Source organism: Melopsittacus undulatus, chromosome 4 (genome assembly GCF_012275295.1).
Source record: "Melopsittacus undulatus isolate bMelUnd1 chromosome 4, bMelUnd1.mat.Z, whole genome shotgun sequence".
In the NCBI taxonomy this organism is placed as follows: Eukaryota; Metazoa; Chordata; class Aves; order Psittaciformes; family Psittaculidae; genus Melopsittacus; species Melopsittacus undulatus.
This window is the reverse complement of record NC_047530.1, coordinates 18,743,169-18,756,861: the sequence shown is the minus strand read 5'-3', so window position 1 is coordinate 18,756,861 and position 13,693 is coordinate 18,743,169. Positions and strand designations below refer to the sequence as shown.

At 38.3% G+C, this 13,693-nt stretch overlaps 1 protein-coding gene across 1 annotated transcript in view; it reads left to right on the top strand.

The window, feature by feature from the left end:
- Positions 1-13,693, top strand: part of KCNH5 (potassium voltage-gated channel subfamily H member 5) — a 158,049-nt gene that overhangs the window by 105,372 nt on the left and 38,984 nt on the right. The window contains exon 9 of the mRNA XM_034062113.1: positions 10,320-10,572. Coding sequence (XP_033918004.1) covers positions 10,320-10,572 — 253 coding nt within the window. The remainder of the gene's footprint in view (positions 1-10,319; positions 10,573-13,693) is intronic.

Sequence of the window (13,693 nt, the reverse complement as noted above, 5' to 3'; positions counted from 1 at the left end):
TTTGGATACCATCACAGATACAACTATTTTCAGTAACAAGGATTATGATTCTTTGGTTCTTATGCTTCAGTATGTCACATTCCGTAATATGTTAACTTCTTATACACTAATACTCTAACTTCCCAATCCTGATTCATGCAGTGTTAAAAGTGAGCTTTTATAGCGTAAACTACTGTAAATGCATTCAGTCCTATCATGTAATCTCAAAACCATGTGAAAATTCAACTTTCATTTGCATTTATCTCCTTGCAGTTAAGCCAGAATCCTGTATTATTCCACTACAGTTTCATTAGATTTTAATGATGCTTTGCAGTGAATTAGGAGAACCTATGCTTTAATTACTGAAATTTCCTTCCATAGTTTCCGCATGTCTGCTTTTATAGATTATAAAAATGCAGTTAGAGGCATAATCTTCGACTTCTGGTAAGCAGTGTTCTCTCATCTGTAAGATAGTAGTGGCTGCTTAGCTAGATAATTAATATGGCTATAACATCTGCGACTTGGGTTTTTAACAATTTTCCCTTGGTAAAGACTTACCTAAACTTAGGCTTGGATCCAAAACCTATTTAAAACAGTGGAAGGATTTCAGGAACCTCTGCATCTGGACACCAGTAGTTGCATCTAATCGAACTTCCCAGAAAACCCCATGTTACAGAAGATCAGGAGACAAGATAAACGTAAGAACTTGAGCACCGGTTTGAATATTTTGGTGTTTTCTATCCCTTACAGCCTTCAAGTCTGTAAAAGCAATAGCAGCAGTGGCCAGTAATGCCTGCAGTAATCATCCCTGGGACTATAGGAGTGTAAGGATCGGGCAGTTTGCTTTGAGCTGCAGGACCTTAGCCAAAGTCAGGATTTGTTTTAGCAAGACAGTGGAAAGCTGAGTTGTAGCCAGGCAGCCTTCCTACTTTATCTCCACTCAGGAAGGTGTTGTGATGTGCTTCGCCAAAACAAAAAGAGAAAATGGTGTAAATTCCAGCTGAAAAATCATAGAAACAGTAGTACAGTCCCAGAAAACAGTCATGTAGGGTGCATCATTTGTCTTGCATTAGGTCCTTCATTACCCCTTCAAGCCCACAAGCCTTTAAATGGAATCCATCTGTACTAAACCTAGAGCAGGAAGTGGATGGGAGTATGCTGTAGGACTTCCAAGGTACACAAAGTGAGATTTATTAATGTAGGCACCGTGGAGTAATGGGACTAAATAGGATTTAGCTGAGCTGCTATATCCAGATAGTGCTCTAGTGTAGGCTGGAATAGGTGATTACTACCCCAGGTCTTGAATTGCTTCTCTGCTCTGCTTTATCTGATGGGCTGGACATGACCTTAGGGTTTTTTTTAATCTAGTTTTCAAAGCTCCAGTAATGGGATTCTGACCAGTCTATTGTCTGGATATCTTGTGATTTCCCATTCTCCTTAATTTTGATGAACTTTTCTAGAAGCTTCTTATTACCTTGCAAAACACATGTGCTTGTGGCACATGATAATTAGTGAGGAATTTCTCAACTTTTCAGTTTCCATCAGACAGCTCAGTTTCCATCATCCAAGGATGTTTTTGAACCTAACATACAAGATCACATCCTAAACTGTTCCAAATCTAACTGCATTGTTCCAGTGAAATGTGTTTTACAACATCATTTACCTCAAATTTATAATACATTTCATTCAGTCACTCAGCATGTTGAAATGGCTTTGTTTTGAAATCCAAATTCAAAGAGCAAAAAGGCTAATGAACTAACAGAGAATGAAATTTCTTATATGAGTGTTACAGTAGGTTCCTATGGTGATAAACAATCCTAGCAATCTGATGGAATAAAAATAAACCCATGCCTGTATTTCTTTGATAACTGTAGATTTTAAATTAATATGCTTGAATTTGAAATATAATTTAATACCTTGATTGGAATTACTACCACTTAACATGTAGATTTGTTGCATCAAATCTCAACTACCTGTGCTAGAATGACACATTCACTGTGTAGTCCCAAAGCAGATCTTGGCTAAAACTGTTAAGGATGAGTCCTTAGATGGGAACTGAAGGCAAAGTGGAAGTTAGCATGGAGGAAGATAAATGAAGATCTGGTCCTTGCTGCTTGGGAAAGCAAGCTGTCCCAAACAGAACTTTATCTTAAAGCCCCTGTTTGTTGTCCTTGTTTGTGGAAGAGGACTTGTTCTCCCACACTGAAGTAATGGCACTTAAGAGCACAGTGTTTTGGCTTCCCTGTTCTTCTTGGGAATAGCTCATCTTCAAAGCCTGTCTTCAAACCTCAGCACTTCAGCCTGTTTCTGAGTGTTCACAAACAAGGAATTAACAATGACACTAAAAGCATTAGCCTATTTATTGTTATTACTTAAGGGGAAGCAAGTGGCCTCTGATCTATAATCTTAAATCACTTAAACATGAGAGCCCTCCTCTGACAGCTGGATGATGTATGTAATACAAGCACATGAACTCTTATCTCCTGGTGTAACGGTGGCTCAGACAGGATGGATTTTTTTTTTTTTCATGATTAGTGATACAGGTTTTGGGGTTATTCATCTAATAATGAGCAGAGCTAAATAGATGATGAAATCAAGAGGCCTTTATATACTAAACACTATCTCTTATCCAGCAGAACCTGCTTTTTTTTGAGAGAGGTAAAAAGAGACAGTATATACCCTGTATGTGACCATTTTTAAGCAGCTGAGAGAAATCTTTACAGTAATAATTTGATATATGACACACTGATTTCAAATCTCTTAGTTTTTATTGAAATCTCTAGGCAGCAAGTGAAAAATTTATAGATATTAGCTATTCTGTAAGAAATAGGTATATACATGAAAGTAGAACAACCATTACCAGATGCAGATGTCTCAAGGTCTCTTCTAATGATAAAGTTCTGAAATGTCAGTAAACCCCAAAGATTTTCTCTTCTTGACCTCTATGCTATTGTATGGCTTATGATTTGATCAGAAGGCAATTAAATAAATGTCTATCATGTTTTAATAGCCAATACTTTCAGAAAAGTCATAGGTTGAAAGAAAAAAAAGGCATCTATTTGGTCTCAACCTAAGCATCAATGGCACTTGAATAATGAGAGCCAGTTCCACATTGCAATGACTGAAATGGAAATGATGGGAAAATAATGCAGTATTAAAACTATTCACCATTGGCTCACTAGGCTTTTATATGAGAAATGGGTTTATGGTAAAGAGAGGTGTAACTATATTAAACATTAATCTACACAAGGACAGTGCTCCTTAGTCATGTTTGCTATTAACAAGATCTTCAAGAGCTGTAGTAATAATTAGTGATACTCTGAGATGAATAGAGGAATCAGGCTGCTATTCCTAGGTATCTCATCACATAGAGGTGTCTCATCACATAGAGGTGTCTTTTAAGTGCTGGCTGGATTTCCTTGTGGATGATGGGGTTAGAAAGCTTCCAAGCTTCATGGCCGAAGAGAACTGCAAAATTAGTTGTGACAGCTACAACCAATTCCCTGCTGAAGAGGGAAGGTAAAAATCATTTGGACAAGTATTTTTGTTTCGTTGTAGAAGCGGGGTTGTTGGTCGTTCCTTGCAGATCGGGACGAGGTGAACAAGAAGTCTTCCTTCACCTCGCACAGCTGAGCTAGGACCAGGTACAGTTGCAATCCACGGTTTGGAGAGCGGGATGCAGGAGAGATGGTTAGGGTGTCACTGTTCTTCACACAGGTCCAAGAGTGGGGCCTGTGCACCAGTGGGGCTTTCTGTTTCACTTGTATGGATGGTATGGATTATTCACTACTGTATGCACTGTTCAGAGGCAGGAAAGATACACTGTTATCTCTGCCTCTTGGATATGTTAATTTTGGGATTGATTCAGATTAAACTATGAACCTGTCATGTTTGAGGAAATGCCAGGGCTATGTAACAGCTCATGAGCTTATTTCCTGGGGGAGTAAGTACCTGAATGGATGGGATCAGGATGGGGTTTTCCTGAGCACTGGTACCAAAGGGATGCATCTGACAGAAGGGCTGGCAAACATGTAGAGACCACATCTAGGGTAAGGTCTTCTACAAATCTCTTTTAATGCTTTCACCCTTGAATGTCTTTCTGAAACGCTGCATGTTAGAAAATAAAGTCACCTCCAGAAGCACAAAATAAAATAATCCATTGATCAACTTCATTCTTCCAATGAAAGGGTGACCTTGGTACCAGAAGTTGTCGCCCCAAAAAATATTGTGACATGAGAGATTCTTTGATGTATGCCATATCCTTTGTAATGTTTATTTTTCTTTCTTTTATCTTAAGTAGATTTTTAATGATATAATTCCCTGTAGTCTGCTGTCCTCTACCCCATTAGAAAGTCATGTAATGTGCTTGGGATACATATTATAGCAAAATTGAAAACCTTTAACTTTACAATCATTATGCATCCCGGAATCTGCTACTTTGGGTCATCAGTGAATGTTACAAATGTACAACACTTTTCTTTGTGTTAGACAAACGAGCAGGTCTTGTGATGGTGGACCACTTGATTCCTTAAAATACATGATGATGCCTTCCATCTTGCCCTGATTTCAGACCCGTAGCCAGATTGTATCAATGATGACAATACTGAATTTAATATAATCTAGAGACAATTTCTAGGGATTATTTATGTCTCTAACACTTGTTACTCAGTTAAACCAACTAAGTTAACAACAGTAGTTAATTTTGCTACTACACTTCTAAATCTAAGCTTTTTGATCACTGGTTCAGCTCACATATTTTTAATAAGAAAATTAGACAAACTCAATTTATTTGATTGTCAGATCTCAATTTCTGAGCACTGAAATCTTGGATTTTAGTGCAATTAAAACAGGGAACACAATTGCTTCTGAAATTCAATTCTTAGTGCCAAGATATTCAGTGATCTGTTGAAGATTGCCTTAATGCATGCAGGATTAATAACTGCTTAGTTCCATACATCACCTTTGAGTTACTTATGAAATTACCTGATTATTACAGGAAAATGCTCTGTGATTTGCCAATCAGCTGTTTTCTCACCTCTGTCTCTTTGGCCTCCAGGCAGTGCTGCATGTAACACTTTTAGCCAGGTCTGCAAAAGAATGCAACACTGAAATAAATCAAATCCTTCTAAATGTCTGAATAACTTGGTCAGGTGCCTAGAGAGTATTGTGGGTTTTTGTAAAGAACTGACCTTGATTATGGCTGCTGAATATGTTTGGAAACCCAGAGTGACCTTTTTCCACAAAATAAAAAGAGCTATCTGTGGCCTATAGCTGTTGAGAAGTTGGAGGAATTGATTTTATTTATTGTTAAAGCTGACATTTTTTAGTATATTCAATATTTGTTATGGTTATTCATTTAGGAAATAGTCCTTGTTATTCCACTGCTAAGGCTGTCTAAGCTCTTCACTTGAGTATCAGTCAATATAACCCCCATCTAAAACCGGAGAAAGTGAGAATCCCGTGTGCAGAAAGAGAATTGCAAATAGACAGCATTCATGATTCACTGGCCTCTGCCCTTTCTGTTAACAAGTCTTAACAGATTCTGTAACATTTGCTAAGTGATCCTGTAGTTTTGGAGCTGGGGAAGATTTTTTAAAAACACTTAAAATCCTCCTAAAAGATATTGTTTGGACACACTCTTAATCTGTACAGGTTTTGTGTCGATTCATTTGCTTTTCTTTGAGTTCTTCATAATCTCTGCTCCCCATAGAGTTCTTTGAGTTGTTCAAGAGGCTTATCTTAAACTGCCTGAGCATGTTGAGGAAATGGATGGGAGACGAAAAAAGTCAGATTGAACCTCCTTGAGAATTTTATTCCCCCCTTACGGATCTCAAGCTGAAAAGATAGTGAGATGTTTTGTGCCAATTCCCTGTGAGCTGGTTACTGACTTTTTGAGTTTCTAGCAGCAGCTACAAGCTTTTCATTCTCACCACCAGCATTTTATGTATGCCACAAGGTGCTCTAGAGATGGCAGCAGTGTTGAATCTCTGCCTTGGGTGGTGTTGTGTTGGTGTTTGTATCAGTTGTATTCCAGGGGATGATGGCAGAGCTCAGCAATTGTCTTACACTGACTTTGAGGAGGCTTAATTTTCTCTGCGGAGAAGGGAAGAGATTAATGTTATCCTTTACTATGTGCTTTACTACCTCCTCTCTCAGTTTAGTAGTGGTTCAGCTCTTCCTGGATACACGTGACGTGAAACCTTGCTCCTTTTCTGGTAGAAACACAGTTAATACAGCCAGCAAAGATTCTCCTCTAGGTAGAATTTAACTTTCTCCTCTGATTTTTCATTCAAACATGGCAGGTTCTGTTCTTTCATGCTGCTTGGATACATATGGAAAAGCTGACTGCAAAGTCTGTGGCTACAGATTTATTGCAGAGCAACTTCTTTAGCAGCACAAACATCTGGTCCCTGCAGACTGTCTGCTCTAAGCCATGTGCTCTGAAACTATGTTAGTAAAGCATTGCAGTCAGCAATCTTAATATCCTACTTTGCTTATAAACTTGAAATCTCTAAGGAAATACACTCTTCAGAAATTCTTCTTGGTGGGGTTTGATGCACTGCTGAAAGAATATACAGGCTACAAAAAAAGTCCCATCTGAACTTTGGTTCTAGTAACATGAAGTTGGAGGCATTTCCCTAACACTGAAACAATAGATTAAGTATTACAGGATATCCTCTCCTTTAAACCGAATTTCTCTTTTACACCAGTGTGTGTACAAATGAACTCATGTACAACTATGTTGCCACTAGTTTGTAACTCTTTAGTTGCGCGCTGCCTTAAAAATGCTGAGATCTCAGTAAGAGCATTTTACAATGTCAGAGTCTTCTATTATCAATAAGGGCTCATTTTCAGAAAAATTTTTACATGAATTTGAAGTGCTGATTTTCTCATTTTCTGCTTTTAGAATCTTTGGGCTACTTATCATTAGCTTCCAAATGCTTCTGTGTGATCCTGTATCACATTATGCATCTTCTTTGGAAGCAGGAAAATTGCTGCATACTGTAATGTGTCACCAACAACCCCTTTTTACAGTACAACTAGTAGAGAAGTTGGTGGCATCTGTGAGACTCCTGAATTCATGACACTGGTATTTGTAAACACAAAAAGAAGTGCTGCAAAGTCAGGTTGCAGCTTGCGATGTCCTGTGCTTAGATCATATGGAAAACAAATAGCTGAATATAAGATATTTTTATCTTTGCTTTTTTTTTCCTATGTATATCTACATTTATCTTTATCAGTCAAAGTTCCTCTGCCAAATCTTTCAATATTAAGTGTTTCTTTTAGCTGTCACCAGTTTCATTCTCTGTTCTCGATATTTGCAGTGTAGCAGACAAGAAAACTGAAATAAATAATATTTGTTCTTAGCTAACTCTTGCATCATTACTCATTTACTGCTGTACTGCTAGTTGATAAGTGATATTTCTATGCAGAAATACGTCATTAGGAGAATCACTTTGAGCACGACATCCGAAAATTCCTAAATTATGCTTTCTAAGATTGGCTTTTTCTGTGGAATGGAATTTCTTCTGTCTCTTCATATTACATTGTATGAAGTGTATGATGATAGATAGGTCTGTTGTGTTCATACAGAGTAATGCTTTGAGTGCTCTCTTTTAATATTCTGTATTTAACTCTGTATTTGTGAAGAAACATTATGCTGCTTTGCCTCCAAGTGGCTTTTATTCTTTAGGGACACAATTAATTTACACTCCGAAAAACAAAGGGTCCTGAAACATCTCAGAATCTTGTAGTAACAACCTATGCAATAATTTAATATTTTTTTCCTGCAGTTTGAAAGCTTAAAAGATAAAATTTAGAAATCAGTCATGTACGAACACGCACATTTTTCTTAAGAGCAGTGTTTGAAAATTTATAACTCATGGCCTTAAGTCAAAGGCATTTACATTACTGAAAGTATTAAAGGGACATAAAGACCTTATAACCATAATTTAGGCCCAAGAGCAGATAAAATATTAAAAAATCAGCAATCATGATAGCAAAAAAAAAAAAAAGACAGAATTTTCATTAAATTACTATTGAGAAGAAGAAAGTTGGCATGTTGATGTTTTATTGTAATAAAGACATGCTTTCTGTTTGATCCAGAAGCAGGGCTCAAGTGAAGCAATCACTCTCAAAAGTATTTTTGGTTTTTTGTTTTGTTTTTTTTTTACTGGAAAAAACAAGGTGTGCCCATATTTCTAATGATAAATGGAATGACTGGAGTAAGTATATGTTTGCAAAGCTGACATTTACCCTTAATATAACTATGGAAAGGTGATACAGCATATGCCAACAATGATGCAGACAAGACATTACTAATGAAAAAAAGTATTTATTAGAAAATGTCTTGTCAAATATATTTATTAGTTTTTTATGATAAAACTAACTTATGGAGGTTATTTTAATGTGTTCTGTAGAATGTTTTGTTACGGAAAAATTATCATTAAGCCAAATTGACTTACTCTCTGTTAAATCAAATAAAATCCAATTATCTGGTAGATCTGGGAAGGTGGCTGTAAGTGAGGAAACCTAATGCTGTCAGGAAGTTTCTGAAGAGATACTGTGCTTCATAGTGTTAGGCACAAGAACCATTATCTCTGTTGTTTATTTGAGATGAGATCAAGAGATGAGCTGGTTATATTCTATAAACACCTACACATGGAAGATATTTCCAGTGATTGCAAGTATTTTATCTTAGTGACATGACGAGTTCTCCTGGCTGTTGGCTGAAAAAAGTGAAAAAATAATAGTTCAGAAACAGCACATTTTAAATGAGAGAGTATCTGTTCATTGGAACAACTACCCTATATCATTTGAAAACATTAAATCAAGGCCTTCAGTTTATAATTTTAAAAGGTAATCTGGGATTGTTATGAAAATTATGAGTGCAAGAGGCTAGTGCAGATGGTTGGAGTAGCTCCTTCTAGCCTTGGACTGTCATTGTACAGAGGTTAGAATAACTTCTCCTTCACTTTTTTGCATTCATATCTTTGACTGCAGAGCAACTTTGATCTATTGAAATAAGAAAGGGACTAAATGTTATTAGTAAACTAGAAATTGTTTACTATTTTCCCATTCTATGTTTTAGGACATTTAATAATAATTTACAATCATGTACCTCTTCTGAATTAAACAGAAATTAAAATTGTGTCTTTATATTAACATGACCATTTGCCTCAAAGCTTAGTCAGATTTACCGAAGTCTCCCTCTGTCTGCTAATATTCAACGGCAGTCAACACATTGACCCAATGTCCCACTCTTGCACTCTCTGTAGAGCTAGCTGCCAGTTTAATTCCATACAAAGAGAAATTAATCAGTACTATTGATTTGCAGTCTTCTTTATACGAGACTTCCGAAGTGCTCTTTATCTCATGCTCTTCTCTATTATTTATCCCAGGAAAACTTTAAAAGGCTTTATATATTTCTCAGTGCAATTACCTATCATACCATTTTAGGATTAAAAGGATGCATAGGAGGATGTGCAAATATTTAACATACAGTTTAGAAGCCTAAGAAGACCCACAGATTTCCACTTTGTTTCTTCAGGTGTGTTCGTGGTACTATTTCAATAGGGAAAGCTATTTAAGCTAAGAAATTAATTGAAGATCTTATTAAATTGATCTGATATGGAGATTATCTTCTTATTTACAGGACAGTTTTTCATTCACCTTTACTTTATGTATCATAAGGTTTCATAATACTTTCTGTTTGCTCTAATCTCAAACTCTTTGGATTTTCCAGTCTGTAAACCCTCCAGGGCAGGTTACTTATTACTTATATCTATATGACACTGAAACTAAACCCTATGTGTGTTTGGATACATGTCGGTAAGTGGTCATCTCCACTAAGACTTTGGAAGACTAGGTTTTCTGGGTATGAGCAAAATACATTTTCTGTTGTGAATGGTCTGTCTTTCTATGTCTTCAAGTTCCTTAAGCTCTGAGTGTCCATTCTGTGCTCCTGCAGGGATTGAGTGTAGCAGCAGGTGAATAGCCAGAGCACTAAGTCTGAAGAGATATCCCAAACAGGACACAGTTGTTCCACCTGCAGTTCTGGAAAACAAGTGTGAAAACTGTTAGGAATGAGAACAATGTAACAGCATAGTCCCTTCTTCCACATCACTCTTTGGACTGCAGTGAAAGCAGTAGATTGTAGAAAAGGACTACCCCAATTCAAGATAAAACTCCCGCCAGGAGCTTTATGAAATAATTGTTTGGATGGATCTTAAGATTGTCTGGGAGGATCTTTAGATCCATCCGCAAAATTGTTTCATAAAGCATACACTGGCCATGTGTCATATTCCCAGCTGATTATTTTTCATCTTTCTTTTATTCAGGTTCTCTCAATTTGCCCAAAGGACATGAGAGCAGATATATGTGTGCACCTAAACCGGAAAGTTTTTAACGAGCATCCTGCCTTCCGGCTGGCTAGCGACGGCTGCCTGCGAGCCCTGGCTGTGGAGTTTCAGACGATCCATTGTGCCCCAGGGGACCTCATCTATCATGCTGGGGAAAGTGTTGATGCTCTTTGCTTTGTGGTCTCAGGATCCCTAGAAGTCATCCAGGACGACGAGGTGGTGGCTATTTTAGGTACTGTGATCTCTATTGAAATTCTAGGGGTTTGGATAAATTTGCCTTCTGCTTAGCTTTGAATATTAACTAATCTTGCCTAACATCAACTGAGACTGTTAGGAGGCTACTGGTTGTCATAAGATGGAGATGTTCTGTCTCCAGAGATACTGCTATAGAAAAAAGCCCTTCATCTTTTATGCCATTGGGAATGCTCTTTCTGCCCAGCATGGCTCACTGGTCACAAAGTGCCTCAGAGCAGAAGAGAATGGCATCTGTGCGCTTGACATCTTTTAAATAGCCAGGTAGAGAAAATGCAGATTGTTTTATATTAGTCTCTTGGGAGGATTTTCACTTTAACCTTCACACTGGCATTTTAATTTGTATATATACTAGCCCAGCATAACAGCTGGAAACAGTTTCTACAAGAAAGCAAAACTGTCACTTATAGTGTACTGGCTTTAGAGAAAATCAGCCTCATCTGACTATGCAAAGAGATAGTGATGCACCTGTCTCTTTGCATAGTCTACCCAGAAACTGGCATGAGAAGTCTCAATAATGGGGAAGCTTCAAGTTGATCACCCTGTCACCCTGCTGTGGTGTCTGGTTTGCCAGCAGTGGGTGGGAAAAGGCCTCATGCAGACTCCTCCCCAGCTTGTAAGGAATTGGCAAAGGTGTAGCAGATGGTGGGACTGAGTTATCAGCACTAGTGCTAAGGCAGAAATCATCCTCAGAGGCAGAACAGTGTAGAGGAAGAACTGGTAGCTCTGCCTAAAAACCATCCAGAGTCTGACTTGCCTGTTTAAAATAGACCCACTTGCTGTAGAACTCATCTCCAGTTGAATATTAGCCAGTTGCTTTCTCTCAAACTGGAGCTATAGCTCCCTGAGGGCAAATCCAATGGGTGACATTGTCCTAGGAGACTTCTCACACCCCACTGAAGCTCTGTACTTCTTCCCTGTAAGGGTGTCTCTAGAGGGCTCCATGGGACCTTCTTGTGTCTCGTGGGGATGACAGCTGTGAGATGAAGGTTACACTTGGAGTTGCCCTGGCATATGGGAAGAGAGTGGACATGGGGAGTCACTACTGGTCATGAATCAAGGCTTCATCTCCTTCCCAGCTGTCAACAAGGGGGAAGAGGGGACATTAGGACAAGTGTGTAGCCAAGGAAGATTCCTGATGTGTTGCTGTACAACCTTGTGTATGTGTCCTGCACTCGCGTGAGACTAGGCAGTATGCAGACATGTGGATGAGACTGAATGGGGGTATTGCAAAAGAGGATAAGCCAGGTCCTTCCAGCTGGAGAGCATGAACTCAGGAAAATGCACATCCATGCTCTTTTGAAATACCTGCTGAAGCTTTCTGTATTCTAGTGTATACTAAGGTTTTTAAGAAGAGAGATTTAGTGAAAGAATTAATCTGTTTCCTTATTTAGTTGTGGAGTTATTATGGTGAAAGCTCCTAAATACGGAATTTCCAAAGTAAAAAAATTCCTTGTGTTTTAGATCACTGGACTGTTTCATGTTTATTATTAGTTTCAGTGATGATATATTTGCTTACAGCTCTTTAAAAATCAAAAGCTTTAAGACTAAGTAGCAGCATTTAAACAAATAAACTTTTTTTTGGGTATTACAAACAATAAATATGTAATTTACTGAACTAGAAGCCATCACTAAATGGATTACATACAAAACTTTGTTGTCTTTACTAATAAATATTGTTTGTTTGGAATAATACTAAAACCTTTTTTTTTTCTACCTTGTAGATATGGTAAATCTAGTATTTATGTTATTGTCCATTTGCCTGGAGAGACTTTTAACCATTTCTAGTTAAAGTGAATTACCCTAATTACCAGAAGTGCCTTCAATTCTGCCATGGCTGCTGACAAGCAGTCCCATGACTCAGAGCTATGTTCATTGTGTACTACAGGGACTGGCACAATGTTTAAATGTAACTTAAGATAATCTGCTTCCTCTAGTCTTGGAGCACACTGAAGAGTGTTTTAATGCTCTGAGAAATTATTTAGCAGAGTAGTGAACTGAGTAATTATGAGATGTTGTATGCTGAAAATACACTTAGGAAAGGAAATCTCTCCCAGATGTAGTTGCAATGATATTGTCCCAGGTTCAGCTGTAACAATTATTTTTCTCCTTCCTGGTAGCTGGTGCAGTGCTGTGTTTCGGCTTTAGTCTGAGAACAATGCTGATAACACATGGATGTTTTAGTTGTTAAGTAGCACTTACCCTGATCAAGGACTTCTCAGTCTCTCATGCTCTGTCAGTGAGAAGGGGCATAAGAAGCCAGGAACCCAGGACAATTGTTTGGATTTTTTTTTCTTTTCATTTTTTTGTTTTATATTCTCACCCCTTGTTATTTCCCTTACTATTATTAGTAGCAGTAGTGGTTTTGTATGGTACCTTAGTTACTGGACTGTTCCTACCTCAACCTATGGGGTTTACATTATTTTGATTCTCCTCCATATCCCACCCAGAGGCGGAGGGGATGGAAGGGCTGAGCAAATGGCTGCATGGTTCTGGGTTACTGTTTGGGCTTAAACTACAAGAGATATCTACAGTGGCAGCTGTGGCACCTGAAATAGTGACTGCAGAACAGTGATAAACATGATTTTTATCAATCTGTTCTGCCTTGAGATGTTCAAGCACAAGGAAAGTGAATCTGCTTAAGGGGGAGATCAGAGGAGTCAGTTTTTAAAACATCTACCTAATGTGAAAACCTCTGTAGCTTGCTTTGAAAACTCCAAGTATCTGCTGTCACACTGGGTTTCCTAGGGAAAGACAACCTGTGGGGTTGTGCTACCAGTTTGCCTATCTTCTCCATCCTTCAGCAGTAACCCAGAGAGTAAATGCAATGAATATTCTTTGGAAACTTTCCTCATCAATTTCCACTATGGGACCTGGAACGCAGCAGGACATGCTGTCTGCCAGCCTCTGCTCCTTGCAGAAGTAATAGTGCAATGTTGTTTAATAGATCACTTTTTCACTTACCCGGTGAGGCACGGGGGTGAGCCCTGAGGCTCTTGCTTCTGGTGCCAAGTGCCCGGCACGTGCCGGGTGCGACCCACTCTGGGGACAGCAGCAGGTGGGGAGTTTGACTGGGGCGGTACCACCTGTCAAAGTGTAAT